We start from the raw sequence: 21,697 nt of genomic DNA on the forward strand, positions 1-21,697 counted from the left end.
TATACTGCTTGTTTTTTTGCCCTAGAACCCAGAAGAATACATGAATATTATATATATGCTTATGTATTTTTTCCACAGTGCCAGAAGTTAAATAGCATAATTAAAGCACTAGGTCAGAATTTTGTATATATACATATTTTATTTTATTTTCTGTTAAAAAAGCCCTAAATAAATGAACTGCTTTACTATCCAGTGTTTTTACCACAAAGTAGAAAACTATCATAAATATAAATGCATGTGTGACAGCTGTTTTATAAATATAATAAATTATGAATGAATCAATGGCAATTCATTGATTAGATGAGCAGATTTTGCTTGATTGAAAGTCTCTAGGTATGTTTATTAGAAAGAGAAATTCATATTCATATTAAAATGCTTTTTGTCTCCCAGCTATATTTTTATTGTTTTTTCACCACACTTTATGTATTTTTTATGTTATTTAAATATCTATATGACATGATCAGATGAATACTTATATATTCACTACTGGTCAAATGTGCTTGAATACCCCTGTTTTTTAAGTTTTTATTTAAATGTATGCAGTTTAATGTTTCAGTGTACTCTGAAAATAAAGCATAGAACAAATAAGCAATTGGACATAAAAAAGAAAACATGGAATTGTTTTCTTTAACAAAATGTAGTCTAAATTTTTTGACTCATCAAAAGTAGCCAGCTTTTGCAGATATAATAGTTGAACACACCTGTGGCATTCTTTCTACCACAGAATTCAAATATTGTTCGGAAAGTTCTTCCCAACACTGTTGCAGAAGTTTCTACAAATGTGTTGCACTTGTAGGGTGCTTTGCTTTCACCATTCTGTCCAGTTCTCCCCAAATCAGCTAGATGGAGTTTAAGTCTGGAGATTTTGCTGGCCATTCCATGATTTGAAGCCTATCTACTTCTTTTCTTCAAAGGTAGCTCTGACAAAGCCTGGAGGTATGTTTTGGGTCATTATCTTGCTGACCAACTTGGTGTATTGTAGATGGTACTGCATGGTGCTGCAAAATGCTGTGGTAGTAGTTTTGGTTGGCCCAAACAAGCCTCTTTTTCTTATTTTGCTATCTTAGCAATGGCTTTCTTACAGCCACTTAACCTGTCAAACCTGCAGCTCAAAGTCTTCTGTACGCAGTTGAAACTGAGACTTGCTTACGTTGATTAGTGTTAAGCTGTGCTTGAAGTTGTCCTATGAGCCACCTGTCATGCAAACTTTTGACTCTCAGAAACTTGTCTTCTGATTCTGTTGTGGCATTGGGTCTGCCAGACCTCCTCATGTTAGAGTTTCCCCCAGTTTCCAAGTGCCTATTGATGGTGTAGGAAACTGTATTCACTGACACCTTGGCTTTCTTTGCAATTTTTCTAAAGACTACACTTTTAAGAGTTATAATGGTTTGTCTGTCTTTCTTTGTTAATTTTCTGTTTCTCGCCCTTTTGAGAGCAATATACTACTTCCTGCAGTACATTACTGTCCAAATATTGCTTAACCTCCCTGGTGGTTTGATTATGTCAGATTTTTGATGCTCAAAGCGGTACAATGTTTTGCATGGAAAGTTTAAAACACAAAATCATAAATTATAATATAATAAATATCTATAAATAATTATAAAAAATAATAATATAATAATAATAAAAATTATTCAATAATGTAATCAAATCAAAAACACTGAAATTTGCTCAGTTGCAGATTTGTGACTGTCATTACTTTCAGTGTTTGATGACATATTTCCCCACAAATCACTATCGCTCAATTCTACAAGTGATTCTAATTAATTATCGCTGTTTTCTAGCTGGTCTAAAACTGCTTTTCAATCTCCAGTTTCCAGGCAGAAAGAACAGTATACATAATATAAAACTGCATGCAGGGCACTGGACAAACCACTAGGGACAAAAGGGAGGTAAAATAATGTGATACAGTAATGTAATCTGTAAGATTACAGTGTACTGTATGTGTAATGTGTTTTTAACTTTTAACTTTTTGAACTGTTCTTAACTTTTTAAATTTGGCGCTGTGCTCCGTCCCCGTGCATCGCAACGCTCAAAGGGAACAGAGCTCGGCACTGTGAAACCTGCGTTGCATCGAAGGGGGCGGGGTCACCTGCACACGTCACTGGGAAACCACAGTTTTTCCCTTTGTCAGAGGGGGACAGGGTCAAGTGACGGGTGGCCCCGCCTCAGCTACATAAGAGCTGTCCAGCTAGCACTGCGTCATTGACTGGGTGCCTCCGGTGGAGGCAGGATCCTGTGCATGTTCCTCGCTAGGGTCGCTGGAGATCAACCATTGCTGGAGATCGAGAATTGGATTACATCGCTGGAGTAGGAGCATGGATTTATTGGATTACATCGCTGGAATGTCTTTTTTATTTTTTTATTTTTAATAAAGGACTTGTCCCAAGCCGTCTCCTGTGTTTTTTAACATTTTGACACTTTCTTTTTGTGAAATGGTAGGGGTACAATGTACCCCTTACCAATTTACATGGGGGGGTGGGATCTGGGTGTCCCCTTTGTTAAAGGGGGCTTCCAGATTCTGATAAGCCTCCCGCCCGCAGACCCCCACAACCACGGGGCAAGGGTTGTGTGGATGAGGCCCTTGTCCCCATCAACATGGGGACATCCTCCCCATCAACATGGGGACATCCTCCCCATGTTGAGGGCATGTGGCCTGGTACGGTTCAGGAGGGGGGGCGCTCTCTCGTCCCCCCTCTTTTCCTGTGGCCTACCAGGTTGCATTCACGGATAAGGGTCTGGTGTGGATTTTTGGGGGGAACCCCACGCCATTTTTTTAAAAATTGTGGTGCGGAGTTCCCCTTAAAATCCATACTAGTATGGATTTTTGAGGGGAACCCCACGCCATTTTTTTTTTTTTTGGCATGTGGTTCCCCTTAATATCCATACCAGACCTGAAGGGCCTGGTAATGGAATTTTGGGGGACCCCCACGCATTTTTTTTTTTTTTTTTTCAATGACTTTCACTGACTTTTATAAGTATTGCCGGACCCGACAATTCATTACAGCCGCGAGTAGTTTTAAATTACTTTTTTTCCTTTAGAAATATCATTTTGTGCAGAGACTGTTATAAACATGGGAAACATGCGCTACTTTACAGGCATACTATAGACACCCCCCCAGGTACGAAATTTAAAGGAATATTTCACTTTTATTGTTTCACTTTAAGCATTATTAAAATTGCTGCTCCCGAAAAAAACAACCATTTTTAAAACTTTTTTTTGCATTGATACATGTCCCTTGGGGCAGGACCCAGGTCCCTAAACACTTTTTATGACAATAACTTGCATATTAACCTTAAAAATTAGCACTTTAGATTTCTCCCATAGACTTTTAAAGGGTGTTCCGCGGCTTTTCGAATTTGCCGCGAACACCCCAAATTCTTCGCTGTTCGGCGAACGGGCAAACCAATGTTCGAGTCAAACTCATGTTCGACTCGATCAGATAGCCCATCCCTATTACTGACTAATAAGTGAGAAAAAAATACTATACTTATATTCTTAGATTAAAAGTGCTGCCTGTGTTGTTCTTTCTACAAAAAGTAAAAACTTGTATTTAGGTTTAGGGCCAAATGACAAGAAAAAAAAATCAAACTTGTGGGTTCTATCTTAGATTTTTTTTTTAACAAAGCATGTTTAGTACTATAATATTGCATCACACATCTCATATTGGTAACACTTTTATTTACTGGAGGGCATATGGGGTCTAAGAACAGATATACAATATATTGTTATCGCATACAGTATATACTGGAGTAGTTTTCACTTACATTGAGGTTGTTTGGATATAAACATATTTTTTTATACATTGAGCAATATAAACTGTAGATAAACATAATACGAGCACTGTATTTGTCGATTTATACTTTGACATGTTCAAATCAGAAATATTTAGCCAAAATTATTTTTTTTAATGATAGGACAATTTGAAAGGTTTTGGTGTAAAAAATAAATAAATAAATGGCAAAAAAATTGACCCAACTCCATTATCACTTGACCAGAATATATGTAATTTATGTTGGTTTTGGGAGCAGCTGACCATTTAAAAATGACATTATCACTTGATGAGACATATCATTCCAGTTCCCCCACATCTTGCTATAAAAATTGGAGGTTGTTAACAAAAATACCACCACCAGCAGTAAGCATGTTGGCAGAAGTATCAAAAAAGTGCTGTAGATTCCATACTTCACAAAACAAAGAAGCAGCTAGATGACTCATCCAAGCCAACTACTGTATATTCTTAGATGAAATAGATTTGACTTTGAGGCAGAATATTGTTTGATCCTCTACAATTCTTCCATGTTGTTTGTCCCAGGACAAGTTCATCTGGAGCCTACAATGGCGGTGATTTGGACCAGTGCACAAAGTAAGGTCCATAAAGACATGGATGAGCAAGTTTGAGGTGGAGGAAATTGACTGGCCTGAGTCCTGACCTCAACCCAATAGAACACCCTTGGGATGAATTAGAGTGGAGACTGCAAGCCAGGCCTTCTTGTCTGTATCAGTGCCTGGCCTCAAAAATGCGATTCCGGAAGAATGGTCAAACATTCCCATAGACACACTCCTAAACATTGTGGACAGCCTTCCTAGAAGAGGTGAAGCTGTTATAGCTGCAAAGGGCAGGCCAACTAAATAATAAACCCTAAGGACTAAGACTGGGATGCCATTAAAGTTCATGTGCGTGTAAAGGCAGGCATCCCAATACTTTTGGTAATATAGTATATATACAGTACAGTATGTACATTATGTGGGAAGCGGTTAAAGAAACAGTGGGGGAATTCAAGAAAATGAGTTACAACAATTTTTGGCAGTATGGCCCCTTCAAAATGGCTAATTTAGCAAAGTCTTGCAACAGTAACATAAAACCTTCCTATGTTGCTATGGCTTCAAAGTTTCTATGGCTGTGACAGATTCAAAAATAATTACTGCTAGTGTGCAGATATGGCGATAATTAAGACCAACTCTGAGTTGCCATACAGAGAAACACAAGTGCACAGAGTGGGGCATTTTAGGCACAGATCGTCTTGGTTGCTATAAAGCAAGGCAGTCATCAGTGTCCTAGAAAGTGATGGCTCATCCTTGGCCCCATTCAGCTTCTGACTGTGAGATTCTCTAGCCAATAGCTGAAAGTTAAAAAAAAGGTTGAGGATGCTGATTAATGTCTTTACCAAAGTATTACACTGGCCATATTTAGACATTGATGCTAGCTAGCTAGCTAACCATTTGTTAACTTTTAGCTATTGACTAGTGAATCACCTGGTCAGCAACTTCCCATATCTTTTGGCTCACTGTTTTAATTCTGTAGTCTATAAGTCTCACCTATTTCTGCTCAGAAAAGTATTAACTGTCTATTATTCATTCCTTTGGTGAATTGGTGATCAGAATTCTTTTCAGAATCTGAGCCAAGTATTACCTCTTGTTCTCCCAGACTTTATGAATTATGTTATCTTCATTTATATATAAAAACCTCTGCTGGCTTTTTTTTTCTGTACTACATATTAAGAGATCCACTGCATTTAGATTCATAGCAGCACAGTCTTGAGGAATCAGTATCATCCTCTTCTATTTGTGCCACAATAAATCTCCTTATTGTTTGTGCACTGTACAGTGCAGATAAATGAGCACTTTGGCTAAGATCTGCAGACGTTTGCTTGCAGACATGACAAATAGCTCATTAGAACTCTGTGTCTTTCTCAGTATTGATGGACACATTGGTTGTAAATGTTGGCATTTTCATTGAAAGTAGTTACTATCTCATTCTAGTTAGAAATGAACTGTTCTAGGTCAGATCCACTGTGATTTGTTGTGTTAGTAATTGTCTATTTTCACACAGTACTGTTTTTACTGTTTACATTGAGCAAGAGTGCTATATCTGACAATTTTAACTAGTTGTTGACACTGGAAGTGCTACACACCCACATTGAAAAAAAAAAAAAGCCTTTATTGACACACACAGATTATGTGTAGTATAATCTGTCCTTTTGCCCCATTGCCTCTCCTACCCCCGTTTTTACTTGCAAGCAATTCCTGGCTGTCAAAATGACAACCAGGAATTGCTGTGTAAATAAAGCAGCTGTGAGAACAGTTACTGTCAAAAAATGGACAATCTGATACAGTGTTTAAAAACACCATAGTAGTGAGATAGAGAGATACAAAGTACCATTGTTACTTTTGCATCTGCCGGTTTTTATTTATCTGCAGATTAAAAGAATGAACTTCGATCTGCATATGGTGCCAGCAACCTGACAAGTAAACAAAAAACAGTGAAAGAGAAGTGTGTAAACACTTCTCTTATGGCAGAGCTGGTAAGAGGGAAATCTTTCCCATCTTCCTGCTGGCACACAGGGCAATAATGGGGTGATTAGGGTGTGCCCAGGCACATCTGGCACACCCTGTGCGCATGCCTATGACTACCTTAGTGATTTACGCTGTGTAGAATTCTTTCTCTTCTTCTTTATGGTCCCTGCTGACATGTTTGCTGAGGTATCTTACAAATTCCTGAAGGATTGCTGCAGTGGTTGCCCAGTGTCCATAAGATGATATATACATGTAATAATAAAACCTGCATATATTATACATGCCTAGAGCAGAGGAATGTAAAGAATATTACCATATCTATTCAATTTTAGTTGTTACTAGAGCAGGTTAGAAAATAAAAGCATTGGTCATTGTAGAAAGCATCACACATTTGTCATACAGGTTTCATACACTGCCCTCACTGTGCTCATAATTCTACATGTATCTTCTAAAACTGCTTGCGTACCACATACTGGAGCTTCATTTACCATAGTGATTAAAGTGTTACTAAACGCACAAGAGTAAAATCAGTCTGTATATGCAGTAAAGCATGCTCGTTATACTCACTGTGGAACTTAAGGGGTCAATCCTCTGCATTGTGTAAAAAAGGCTGTTTTATCCTGTTTGTATTGATCCTCCCCCTCCTGCAATGTCTACCTTGGAAAGAATAGGCAAGGTAGCCAACCTCAACCTGCACATGCTCAGTTGTGTCTTTTATGCTGGAGAGAACAGTTTCTTGTTCTCAGAGATAGCCAGGTCACATGATATTGACATCACACTTGTGGGCGTATATACAGGCTGAAAGTCTCCACCTTCCTGAACTCTCAGCACTGAAGAAACTGTGCAGTTTATGATGTAACCGTGGTATACAGATCATTGGAAAAGCTATTTAATGGCCATATTTTAATGTAAAAAAGAAGATTTATAAGCTGTGGGCACTGTAGGGGGGCAGATGAACTATTTTTATATTACTGGGTTTAGTAACACTTTAATGATTCCATTCCTATGCTCAGATCTCCATTTACCTAAGGTGAAGAAAGCTTTTTAAAAAATGTGCAAATCCGGGACTGTATATAGCACGGGTTCAGTCCATAAATTTAGGATTATTGTCCCTCCTAATCTGTTTTTCCCATAATAGTGCTTCAATGTGTATATTTATACAAAAGAGTCTTTAGCCTATTTAACTCAAGTAGAAGTAATTATTTTTGACACAACACTGCATTGGTTTCATTCTAATCACTGAATAATGCATTAAATAAGGACACAGCCTTAATAATATAATATCTGTCTGCCACATAGCGGCATGTCTACTGATGCAGCAATTAGATTTTGCTGAACAGTCTTGATTGGCTGAAAATATAACCTCCTGTCTTGTAGAATTTACACTGAGAGCAGTATTCGGCTGATTGCAATCAGTACAAACCATGTATTCTGTCTAAAATACTGACAAAACAAATATTATTAGGTCATTAATATACTTTGATGAGCAGTGCATTGAAAGTGCAAGGTCGTGCATTTAAATTACAGTTTAGAAAGCTCATACACTTTTCAGTTCTTAATGTTTAGATTGATATATGAGTGAATGTAATGTGATTTCAATAGGAAAGTCACTAGACAGTCATTACATCCCTTTCACACTGGGGCCACGGCCCCTTTTGCGGTAAAGCTCTGCTCATTTTAGCGCGCTTTACTGCTGTTTAAGCGGCGCTTTTCGGCCATGCAATGGGCAGGGCATTTTGGGTGCACTAAATACAGCGCTCCCAACCCGCCCAAAGATGCTACTTGCAGGACTTTGGAACGTCCCGCAAGCGCACCTCCCGAGTGTGAAAGTCACACTTGAATGAATGTGAGGCAGTTTTCAGGTGCTTAGCAATTTCCAGCGCTAAAGTGGCTGAAAACCACCGCAGTGTGAAAGGGGTCTAAGGCTCGATTTACATCTATGCATGTTGTTTTTGAGCATTTCTGCAGTGCTTTTTTCGGTGCGTGCCGCGTTTTTGGACACGTGTTTTTACGGCGATTTGCGTTTTGGATTTTTTTTTATGCTGTATATAGCTGGTTGCTAAGGAGGGGGCCGGGAAGCTGGCCACCGCATCCTTAACAACTGATGAGTCATCAGCTGTCAGCGGGCTTCCCTAACAGCTGAATGTAACAAAAAAAAAATTGCTGCTTAAAAAAATTGTTTAAAAAAACAGCGTCTAGTATGGATTCCAACATTTTTTTTAAAAAAGGGTGTGGGGTCCTCACCAAAATTCATACCAGACCCTTATCCGAGCATGCAGCCCAGCATGTCAAGAAAAGGGAGGGGGCAAGCGAACGTCCCCCCCTCCTGAACCAGCCCAAAGCACCTTGCCCCCATGTTGATAGGGACAAGGTCCTCTTTCTGACAACTCTTGCCCAGTGGTTGTCAGGGTCTGTGGGCAGGGGGCTTATCAGAATCTGGAAGCCCCCTTTAACAAGGGGGCCCCCAGATCCCACCCCCCCCATGTGAATGGGTATGGGGTACATTGTACCCCTACCTAGTCACCAAAATAGAGTAGTGTAGTGTGACAAAAAACAATGCACAGTTTTTGACAAGTCCTTTATGAAAATTGTCTTCTTCTTCCCCGCTTCTTCCTCCGGTCTTCTTCTTCTTTCCTCCAGTCTTCTCCTTCTCCGGCTTCTTCTTCCGGTCTTCTTCTTTCTCCTGTCTTCTTTGTCCGGTGTTCTTCTTCCTCCACTGCCACTCCCACGAAGACCTTCCTCCAATGCTGCATCCTGCTGATCTGTCGGCGCCGATGTCAAGCATTTCTAAGAAATGCTTGACATTGGTGCAGACAGATCAGCGGCATGCAGCATCGGAGGAGGGTCGGCGGCGGCAGAGGAAGACGAACACTAGACATTCAGCTGTCACAGCGGGGAAGCCCGCTGACAGCTGATGACTCATTGGTTGTTAAGGACACCCATGCAATCCAATTCATCCAATCACACTGCGTTTTGTGACCCATTTTTTTGGTGTGCTGTTAACTTAATATTGACATGCACAGCAGTTCACATGAACTGTGTGATTGTGATGTGGTGTGGGAAATGCACAGGCTTCATTGCAAATCCTGCATTGCATCAGTGGGAACCAGGACTTCCAAGGCTAGGATGTGATGAACAGAAAGGGTTGAGCTAATCAGCGTAATGATGGCCTAGTAACTGCTGAATGGCTGGCTTTAATCAGTTGATTGCAGCACTACTCCTGCTGGTCATAATTGCAACAACAGTGAAGGAGTTTTCTATGTAGTGGTTGGAAGATGAAAATCCCTATTTCATTGGTTATTTATGGGATGAAGTATCTAAATTTTGCATTTTGGTTACCATGTTTTTAAAGCTCTAAACACATTTCCATGTAAAATTGGCCTTAAGCAATGGGGTTGATTTACTAAAGGCAAAAAGACTTTGCGCTTTGCTAAATGCAGTTGCACTCGGCAAGTGCAGTTGATCCAGAGCTTAGTAAATGAGGTAAGGCTTCGCTTTGCAAAGAATACTCAATCACATGCAAGAAAAATAAAACAAAAATTGTGCTTGCACACAATTGGATAATAGAAGTCAGCATAGCTTCTGCTCATTTACTAAGCTCTGGAGCAACTGCATTTGCACAGTGCAAATACACTTTGCACAGTATATTTGCCTTTAGTAAATCAACCTCAATAAGTCTTTATTTGACAACCCTTGAGCATATTTTTCCACCCAGTGTCTCTTTTGGGTGACCATTTATTCAGGCCTATGGTGTATGGCCAAGGAGGCATGATGCAGACACCCCCAGGGTCAGCTTATGGGCAATAATTTTCTAGTCTGTTCATTTGTTACACCCCTAAAACAGTTCCCGAAGTAGATAGTATTGCCCCCTGAGGCTGGTGGAAAGGTTCAAAGGTGGGGGAGAATAGTGATGTGTGGAGGTTGTAGGGTGCTACATTGAGGCTGGTTTACCAAAGGAATAGAACATTAGGAGCATCAGAACCAAGGAAAATATTTTTTTTAAAAAACAAAATATATGTGGCCTTGGAGGCAAGGGGTGTGAGCTCACAAGATTTTGGGAACCACTGCCTTAGATTATACATTGCCTCCAGTGTTTGCAGGTGGCCCATAGAAACTAGCTTTACTATATACCTACTCTGATATGTAATGTCTATAGGCAGTTAGGTACCTTAAAATTAACTGTCTTAACCAGACTGGGAATCTACTGCATATTATGTAGTCTTGCAAAAAACCTGACTAGTTTATGGCATGGAAATTTTTCAGGGTATATCGGAAACCTAAGAATCTCACCATAACTAGACTGGCTTTTGACAATATGTGGAAACCCTGGCCTGACTGGACAGTTGATTGACTGTATTATTTTCTTATTAGACTATTCAGTTTCAGATCCTGTTTCAGTTTTTTTCTCTTATCCAACTTGTGTTGCTATTGTTATTACATTTCACATTTATCTACTGCCTTTGGCTGTTACTCTGTGTATCTCCTACATTTCATATATATATATATATATATATATATATATATATATATATATATATATATATATATATAATATCTACATTTACATATAAGTTTATTGAAATTAAATGAGCTGTCTTAGTAAGTTTCTTCTTGATAAAGATAAGGAGAGGTCTGAAAACAAACTTCAAGTTACTTTTTTATTCTTTTTTGTGTACTTCCAGCTAAAAATCAACAACTTTTTACAGTTTTGAAGAATCTTTTTAACTTTCTCTAGACAAGAAATAATAGGAATATTAACATAATTGCCCAATACAAGAAAGTTGTTGCCAAGAAACTGAAAAGCTCCACCAACGGGCTATGATAACAGTTATTGCTATTACCATATACCCCCATCTTTTATTTTTTATGTTTATAACAATTGAGACAGTAAAAACAGGATTTTATTGCTTTTATCCCTGGATTTGTCATTGTGAAGTCTCTGTAGAGAATAAAAAGCCTGCAGCTTGCTGTCCTCCCACTCCCCTGTACTATTTTCAGACTCACTTGATCATGAAAAATAATTTCACACACTTTTAATATGAAAAAGTATTGTGAAGACTTTGATTCCGTTTGACAGTTATAATAACGTGGTGAAAGCTGAAGAACCATCATATTTGTTGTATTGGTTATTTCATCTTTATTTTTAAAATGATACATAAACTGTTATAAAAGCAATGTTATTCTCCCTAATTTGCCCAACACAGTGCTCCTATGCCACAATGTAACCTTGTTGCGTAGCTTCCAGGTGGCTTGTTTGTATTGTGAGGTTTTGTACATCCTGTGTGGTGGTTGTAGGGTGTTACATTGAGGTTGATTTACTAAAGGAATAGCAGCTGTTCACTTAGCTTTGTAAATTAGGTAAATCTGCTTTTGCGTTTGCTTCATTCATTGAATTATGGGCAAGAAAAAATCCATGATTAGGTATTCAGCTTCACCTTAATGCTGAGCTAGGTAAGCATTCACTTAGTTAAAGTGGTTCCAAAGTCCAAACATTTTTTACCTTATTGCATTCCTTGCATTAAAGTAAAAAATGCTTAGGTAAAAGTATATACCCCACACCCCCCTAATACTTACCTGAGTCCCCACTCAATCCAGTGCTGTGCACATCTACAGCGGCAGTGGGAGCCATTGGTTACTGCTGCTGTCAGTCAAGTCCTGTGACTAAGGAGCGGGGCAGGTCTCTGTCTGTGTCTATGGACAAAAGCAGCATGGCTTGTGATCGAGCCCACAGGTGTGCCCATAGCAAATGGCTTCCTATGATGGCCCATTGAGTAGAGGAGGAGTCAGCAGCACCGGCTGGGGACCCGAGAAGAAGAGGTTCGTGGCTGCTCTGTGCAATTCCATTGCACACAGCAGGTAAGTATAATAAACCAGTTTTGGCACTGTTTGTTTTTTTAAATTGCTTTTACAATCACTTTAAGTGAACTGTTTTTATTAAATGAACTCCATAAGGTCTAACAAAAAAAAAACATAAATGTATAAGAAGTTCTAAATCTCAATTTTAACCTCCCTGGTGGTATGATTATGTCAGATTTTTGATACTTAAAATGGTACAATGTTTCACATGGAAATTTGGCATTTTATATTGTAGGCCTGTAATTCTTAGGAATAACTCACTTAAATCTGTCCAAACTAGAGTCTAGTAAACATCCCGGGTATGATAAAGTTTGAAACACAAAGTCATAAATTATAATATCATAACAACAAATAATAATATAATAATAATAAAATGTATTCAATAATGTAATCAAATCAAAAACACTGAAATTTGCTCATTAGCAGAATTGTTGTTGTTGTCACTTTCAGTGTCTGATGACGAATTTCACCACAAATTACTATCACTCAATTTTGCAAGTGTTCTAATTTACTATCGCTGTTTTCTAGCTGGTCTAAAACCACTTTTGACCTAAAGGGACACTTTTTGGTTGTCATGGACAATCTCAAGTTTCCAGGCAGAAAGAACAGTATATATAATATAAAACTGCATGCAGGGCACTGGACAAAGCACTAGGGACAAAAAGGATGTGAAATGATTTGATACAGTAATGTAATCTGTAAGATTACAGTGTGCTGTATGTGTTCTGTGTTTTTCACTTTTTGAAATTCCCACCGGCTCCATCCCCATGCATCCCCTCTAAGTTCCGGGCTCGCAAGGAACAGAGCCGGGAACATAGAGCATCGGGCGGAGGACACAGCCTGCACACACAGTGAGAGGACATCGCAGGATCCTGGGGACAAGGTAAGTAACTTTCCCTGGATCCTGCAATGCAATCCCATGTAGTTTGGGGTTACCGCTTTTGGCACTGAAAATTAACCCCGAGTCACACTCGAGAATACCACTAGGAAGGTTAAAAATATGGTTTCTTAACCTCTTCCTGACCAGCCGCCTCAGTTGTACTGCAGCAGGTTGGCTCCTCTGCACAAAACGACGTTACATTACATCGCCTCGCCTTTTGGCCACTAGGGGGCTCGCCGCCAGAGACGATGAGAGTGCACGGCGGGCACGATGACTGCTGGGCACCCATGATCGCTCATGACAGAGCGAGAACTGGGATCGGTGTATGTAAACACACCAATCCCGTTTCTCTCAGGGGAGTGGAGACAGATCGTGTGGTCATACTATGTATGAACACCGATCTCTGTATCCTCCTAGTCAGTCCCACTCCCCCTACAGTTAGAACACATACTAGGGAACACATTTAACCCCTTGATCGCCCCCTAGTGTTAACCCCTTCCCTGCCAGGGACATTCATACAGTAATCTGCATTTTTATAGCACTGATCGCTGTATAAAAATAAATAAATAAAAATGACATAAATCTATCCCCTATTTTGTAGACACTATAACTTTTGCGCAAACCAATCAATGTACGCTTACGTACATAAAAAATTTGTTTTTGTTTTTTTTAAATTTGGGATATTTTTTATAGCAAAAAGTAAAAGATATAGGGGGTCATTTACTACAGCACCAGGAAGTACTGGGCACTATTGTAAATGATAGCGCCCATTTTAGCCAATTAAAATTTCAACAGGCGAATGTGCGAATGAAAAAGAGTGCTATTAGCGGCGCACAAACATTAGTAAATTCGAAATCAGTGCTAATTAGCGATTCCGCGTATATGCAAATGCCAATTTGTACTAAGTTATTATATAGCACTGCACTGTAACCATGATCCATGTATGTAAACGAAACATTTTTATGTGAGATGTGCTCTACCTCGTGTGCATCTATTGATGTATATTGCAATTAGTATTCCTAGGTTTTTTCCTTTTTCTAACAAATGCAGTTATGAATGATTATTACATAGTAATGTCTGCTATTCTGTAAAGTTACATGTATTAAACATTTAGGTTACCTATTTGTTGTATGTTGTTTTTTTTCGTATTTTTTATGTTTTAATTTAGGTCACTATAAAGCGGTAATTATTTATGTTCATAATACTACACTATTATGAAGGTCTTGTACTTAGCACAATGGCCTAGCGGTCTGCTCAGATGTCTCCACAGCACTCATGGTACGAGTTCAAATACCAGCCAACCTACCATCCACCAGCTTTGTTTATTTTTTTCAGTGCACAAGCAAATTAAAATAAACAAACAACGAAATCTAAACTGCCGTTAGCTAGTGTGTGGTGTTTGGAATTTCACACCATAATATTATTGAATACTTACATACCATTGCATGCATTTGAAGAGTTAATATAATAGAATCAGCCAAATTAAAATGCATTGGCTAATTGGCATTCGCCTATTTTCAGCATATGCTGCTTTGGCAGGCATTTGCCTTTTTTTCACCAAGTCAATCTTTTAGTATCTCTCTGTGGGATTTGAACCAATGAGTCCTTCAAAGCCTGAGTTTTGCAAGGTAGAAGTGTTGACCACTAGCCTATTGGGCATAACACAATCATACACAGAAAATACATTTATTAGTGTTTGTTGTTTCTTCTCCCCGAGCTGTCTTCTGCCCGAGCTGTCTCTCCTGCGCTGCCATCTTTTCCCGCTGCTGTGTTCTTCCGCGCAGCTGGTTACCCACTAATTTAAAAAAAGCCTCTCTTCTTCTGTGGCCATCCGATAATGTCACCTGGAGAGTCTGCTCAATGGCTATGTAAGAGACGCCACACAGCGGGTGACAACACAGCGGAGGAAGACCGCCACAGAAGAAGAGCGGCTTTTTTTTATTAGCGGGTAACTGGCGGTGTGGAAGAACACAGCAGATGGAGAAGGCGGCGGCAGGAGAGACGGCTCTGGGAGTACACAGCTTGGGGAGAAGATGGAGGAGGGAGAGACAGCGTCTGGAGAAGACGGCTCAGGGAAGAAGACAGCTCGGAGCTATTTTACAATAAAGGACTTGTCAAAAACCAGCTATTGATTTTTTTACATTTCACTGCTTTTTTTGGTGAACGGGTAGGGGTACAATGTACCCCGTACCTATTCACATAGGGGGGCAGGATCTGGGAGCCCCCTTGTTAAAGGGGGCTTCCAGATTCTGATAAACCCCCTGCCCGCAGACCGACAACCACTGACTAGGGTTGTCGGGAAGAGGCCCTTGTCCCCATCAACATGGGGAGAAGGTGCTTTGGGGCATGTGGCTTGGTATGGTTCAGAAGGGGAGGGACCTCGCTCATCCCCCCCCATTCTGACCTCCAGGCTGCATGCTCAAATAAGGGTCTGATGTGGATTTTGGGGGGCCCCACGTCAATTTTCTTTTACATTTTGGTGTGGAGTTCCCCTTAAGGAACCCAAAGGGCCTGGCATGTACTGGGGGGACCCTACAATGTTTTTTTCCTTGATTTTTGGAATTCCACACCATAATATAATTGAATAAGTACATACCATTGCATGCATTTGAAGAGTTAAAATATTAAATAAATCAAACTGATGTGCATTGGCAAATTATGCTGCTGAGTGCAATGTACACTTTCAGGAGGTAATGCTATCAGTGGGATTTGAACTCATGGCTTGAACCTTTGAGGGCAGCAGGGAATACCACTATGCTACAGAGCTATAATATAGTAACAGCTGTGCTCATGCTGATGTGGCATTGGCTAATAAGCATTCGCCTCTTTTCAGCATATGCCGCTGAGTCTAATGCAAGCTTTCAGTAGGTGATACCATCCGTGGGATTTTCAGTCATTTGAGCACAATTATATTGAGAACATACTTTACTAGTGTTTGATGGTGGGACTACTTTATATTCTAGGTAAAATAGTACTCAGCACAGTGACTTAGGCCCCTTTTACACTTGTGCGACCTGAAAGTTGCACGATTTTGATGCGACATTAAGCAATGCCTGTGTAATCTTGAGTTCTATGGACGCAGATGTCGCAGGGAAGGGCGCACAATTTTCCCACGATTTTGCGCCTGCAATTTTGCCGAGATTCCAGGGAATGCCTGTGTAAACTTGAGGTCTATAAAGTCGGACAAAAGTAGTACAGGAACTACTTTGAAGTCAGTGTGACTTGAAGTCACACAGATATGAATGGTACACCCTGAAAATCATGGAATATGACTTGTCATGCGACTCTGATGTCCAAAGTTGCACAAGTGTGAAAGGGACCTCAGCTCGACTTTGTGGCGATTTCAGAGACATCAGTGCACTTTCCTGCACAGATGTCTGGTGAAATCACATAGGTCCCTCTACTATTCTTAAAAACAAAATAGATGAGAAAAAACATAATAGAAGCAGCAACATTGTTGCAAGGAACATTTATTTCAGAGAAAGATACATTTCATTTCAACATTAAAAGTATTTTTTTTATTGTACCATTAGAATCAATGGCTGAAACTTGCATTGGACTATAACAGCGCCGATTTTCATTCTCAAAAACGCATTTTAGCGAAGAGCTAATTTTTGGTATTTACTGTAGCGCCTGGTAAAAAAAGACACTAAAATGAGAGCTATTTGCAGGTCTGAGTATGCTCAGTTGTTTTGGCACCTAGTTGTACAGAAACGGGGAATTTATCTCTTCTCAGACTTTTAAAGATATTTCAGTGTACAAATCACCTTTTCACACAGTTTAAAAGCAGATTATCTTTAAATAATATACCCAATATTTTAGTACTATTTAGGCAATAATATCATGCTCTAAATATTATTTCCATGTGCAATTCTCCAGCTTTTAGCAGAGTAAGGATTTGGGCGCTATTTAATTTCAGGGAACTATAGTAAATTTGATTTTGGGAGTATTTTCTCATCAGCGCTATAGTGAATACCATTTTAGCACTAATTCATGGCAATTAGCACAAATTAGCGCTAATTCGAGGCAATTAGCGCAGATTAGTGCTAATTTGTGGCAATTAGCGCCAATTAACGCCGCAGCGCTATAGTAAATGACCCCCATAGTGTTTTTTTTTTAAAAAATGTCAGTCTTCTTTTGTTTATAGTGCAAAAAATAAAAAACGCAGAGGTGATCAAATACCACCAAAAGAAAGCTCTATTTGTGGGAAAAAAAGGACGTAAATTTTGTTTGGGCACAATGCTGCACGTCCGCGCAATTGTCAGTTAAAGAGTTGCAGTGCCATATCGCAAAATGGCTTGGTCATTGAGCAGCCAAATCTTTCGGAGGCTGAAGTGGCTAATGGTTTTCATATAGAAAAAAGTACATTACAACATTTACTAGGCCTTGCCACATTGGAAGATACAAATCCTGAAATGTGAAAAAACAAAAAAAACTTTCAAGCGCTGCAAAATGGGAGAACTCTTTACAGGAGATCTGTTGGTATGTTTGAAGAGTTATCATTTCAGTGCAGAGACTTCTATTAAGTTACGATTGACCTTTGGGTTAAATTTGGTTTTGCTGCAGAGGGAATTTGTTTTGACAGTTGCTTGTCAGGATAAAAATATGTACAATATGTGAAATTCTATTTATTTACCATCTATCTTTCTTATTGCTTCATTTTTGTTTCTTTTTATACAAATAATTTTGCCATAACATACCAATAAGTTTTAGGCGCTGCTTTTTTCAGTGTACATAAAAGGGCAGACCATTTTACTTGAATGTGATGCTGAAAATCATTATACTGAAATTGCAATGTTCCTTTTTATTGTGTGTATAGTAAATACATTGCAAGTTAAATGAGCACAGATTGGTGTAGATGGTTTGTGGTTGCAAAATATTCTTAAAACCTTTCATTTAAAAAAAAACTCTGTAAAAACTCAGTAACAATGTAAATGTAATTTGTATCTGGTCAGATTTGATGTCACAGATTTCAAAAGTTTGTATGTCTAATTGCAAAAGTACATTTACCTTATTGCAAAATTAATTTACCAATGTCTTTTGTACTGTTATTTATATACACACCAGTGAACAGATCAAATTATCCATTTTTCTAATTCTGCTGGAAGGGCCCTGATACACTACTGTATACATAGTTCAGCGTCTGAAACAAGTATTTATCAAGCCCTTCCATTTGCTTCTCCCTTTGTGTAGGGTCCCAGAAGAGTCTACAATACTGACAGACAGAAAGATCATACAAAAATGATGCATTACCCTACTCTTTAACTTTGATGTTGAGATCACTCTGGGATAATCAGTTCAATGAGGAATCTTCATATTCCTATTTTATTTTTTTGTTAGAAAATGATGGCAAGTAAAGCTCTATTATGACCTTCTCCACATTCCACAGAGAATCATTAGCCTGTTCTGCATTATGTGCATTCTTTTATGTTGTGGTTATTTCAGTAGGGAGACAGTCTCTCCAACAAGCCACCTACAGAAGTTGTCCAGAGAGGGATCCCAGTTACACTTGAACCATCCTTTTAGCCAAATGGAAAAGTTCAATATTCTTTGGAGGAATTTTGTTAGTGTTTCTAGAGCTTTTGTTGAGCAAGGAAGTTCAGGTTACTGTATAGAAGAGAAACATGTATATGATTTAGCTTTATGGGCATCATGTTATCTTGATACCTGCCTGATTGAGAGGCCTCCTGTTGTAGCAGTCTTCCTCTGCGATTGATTCACATACAAAAATTAAACACATACTAGTTTTAGGACAGGGAAGTTTCACTTCGTCCCTCAAGATATAATAACCAATGCAAGTGATTTTGGTTTTTGAAGGTGTTCTAAATATATTTTTTCCTGTTATGGATAACCATTGAATCTTGATGTTATACAATTTTAAAAACCTAAATTACAACCCTAACATTGTATTTATTTATTTATTTTACCTAGGCGTTACCACTGTGCTTACTATGACAACTCTTAGCATCAGCGCAAGAAACTCCCTGCCAAAAGTTGCTTATGCTACAGCTATGGATTGGTTCATTGCTGTCTGCTATGCATTTGTCTTTTCCGCTTTGATAGAGTTTGCCACTGTTAACTATTTCACTAAAAGAGGATGGGCGTGGGATGGAAAAAGTGTGGTTAATGACAAGGTAAGAACTGAAGCTTATATTTCCAGTACAGAAATTTAAAAATGTAAATACCTATCAGTGGTACTATATAAAATGGCAGATCATCCTGCTAAAATGTGAATGTAAAATATGATGTTGCTCATAAAGCATACAACCCCTCTAGATTGTTTTACATATGTCCTAATGGGGATAGCCCTTCATTTTGGAATGATTCCCACTCACTCCTTGCTGTTGTGTCCCCAGGACTGGTGGTAAAAGGCAATCTTTCCAACAAACAGCAGACAGTAAAAAAAAAAAAAAATGTTAAAAAGAAGTTTTCGCTGTAGATACACTACAGACAGGGGTGCTTAACCTTTTGAAGAGTGAGGGTCACCTAAGTGATTTGGTAACCAGTCTCAAGCCACAGTGAAATGAAATGGTTCAGAATTTTAGGGGTTTTTTTTATTTTGAACAACATAATGAAGATTTTAAACAACAATCAGGATCACCATTTTCCATGGGACCAATCCCCGTTGGATGTTTAATCACTTTTTAATCACAGTCACAAAAAAGAAAATGGGCAGGCGGACCCCATCAGACTGATCGTGTGAAAGGGGTCCAGGGCTTCTTTCACACTGATGCGCTGTTGTTTACTCGCACTGTGGGTGCAGCACAGTGCACCTGCGGCTTTCCTGCTAGTTAGCTGCACTGAGCCATAGACTTCTATTATATCTTGCAGGTGTGTTGCATTTTCTGTAAGCGCACCAAAGCTCCTGCATTCAGGAGTTTTTTGTGTGCTTTCAGAAAGTGCACCAAACCCACAGGATAGGATAGAAGTCTATGGCTCAGTGCAGCTAACCCTCAAGAAAGCCACGGGTGTACTGCGCTTCACCTGCGGATCAGTGTGAAAGCAGCCTAATAGTGCTTTTTTAAATGTCTGCAATCTGGGCTTGCCAACCTGCCATCCCAGAGCAGGAGGTTGCGGGCCACATCAGAGGGCTCTACGGGCCACAAGTGGCACTCTGGCCACCTGTTGAGCACTAATGCTTTAAGATCTGATTATGCGTAAAAATTAACAAGGCCTAATTGTTCAAATCTTACACCATGATGCATAAATGTTTACATGAAGATGCCACTCTTATCCAGAACAGGAGTCTGTATATGATTTAGCTGTGCTTTTGGACATTTCCAACTGATAGGTGGGACCACTGACAACCTTAGCAAGCATGGCAACATCATGAACTCTAGGAAACGTGACAGGCTGAAGGCAGCTTTTGTGCAGCACTTAGTTTGTATTTCCAAGTGTATGTGTGTGTTTTCTTTTTTATTAACCGTTTAAGCCCCGGACCATTTGGCTGGCCAAAGACCAGACGACTTTTAGCGATTTGGCACTGCGTCGCTTTAACTGACAATTGCGCGGTCGTGTGACGTGGCTCCCAAACAGAATTGACGCCCTTTTTTCCCACAAATAGAGCTTTCTTTTGGTGGTATTTGATCACCTCTGCAGTTTTTATTTTTTGTGCTATAAACAAAAAAAGAGCGACAATTTTGAAAAAACTGCATTATTTTTAACTTTTTGCTATAATAAATATCCCCAAAAAATATATAAAAAAACATTTTTTTCCTCAGTTTAAGCCGATATGTATTCTTCTACATATTTTTGGTAACAAAAATCGCAATAAGCATATATTGATTGGTTTGCGCAAAAGTTATAGCGTCTACAAAATAGGTGATAGTTTTATGGCATTTTTATTAATATATATTTTTTTTTACTAGTAATGACGGTGATCAGCGATTTTTATCATGACTGCGACATTGTGGCGGACACGTCGGACAATTTTGACACATTTTTGGGACCATTGGCATTAATACAGCGATCAGTGCGATTAAAATTGCATTGATTACTGTAAAAATGTCACTGGCAGTGAAGAGGTTAAAACTAGGGGGCAGTGAAGGGGTTAATGTGTGTCCTAGTATGTGTTCTAACTGAAGGGGGGATGGAACTGTGCAGGGAAACAAACAGATCACTGTTCATACTCTGGATGAACAGACGATCTGTCAGTTTACTCCTCAGAGAACCGGAAACTGTGTGTTTATACACACAGCTCCCAGTTCTCCGTGTGCCCCGAGCGATCGTGGGAGCCCGGCAGTGATCGAGACCTCCAGGCACTCGCATCAAGCTCCCCCTAGTGGCCGTTTATGTTACTGACGTAACATAACGGCGATTCACGCAGCCGAGCCATGTTGCCGCAGTACAACAATAAAGTATTATTTATCATGTACAAATGCATACCGTTCCCTGTTTTCCTTGGTACATAACTATTAAACAGTATCAATCTAGAGCAGGAATTTCAGCCTATATTATGGTAAAATCTCTCAGTGTATCAGTGTTGCAGAGTGGTCACATTCAGTCTCAAGACCTTGTTATTCATCCTACAGCTCATATTTCATTACACTTATCGTGAAGAGACCGTTAGACCTTTAAGATTTAATCTGCCACTATGCGGGCAATGTGGTAAAATTCCCTTTTTATTTAACAAGTTAGTCAAGTACAACATCAGTAGCAGATGC

The 21,697-nt window shown here is 39.3% G+C and overlaps 1 protein-coding gene across 1 annotated transcript in view; it reads left to right on the forward strand.

The window, feature by feature from the left end:
* Positions 1–21,697, forward strand: part of GABRA2 (gamma-aminobutyric acid type A receptor subunit alpha2) — a 309,547-nt gene that overhangs the window by 265,746 nt on the left and 22,104 nt on the right. The window contains exon 9 of the mRNA XM_073608489.1: positions 18,966–19,168. Within this exon, the coding sequence (XP_073464590.1) occupies positions 18,966–19,168 (203 nt within the window). The remainder of the gene's footprint in view (positions 1–18,965; positions 19,169–21,697) is intronic.

This window comes from Aquarana catesbeiana, linkage group LG01 (assembly GCF_042186555.1).
Source record: "Aquarana catesbeiana isolate 2022-GZ linkage group LG01, ASM4218655v1, whole genome shotgun sequence".
In the NCBI taxonomy this organism is placed as follows: domain Eukaryota; kingdom Metazoa; phylum Chordata; class Amphibia; order Anura; family Ranidae; genus Aquarana; species Aquarana catesbeiana.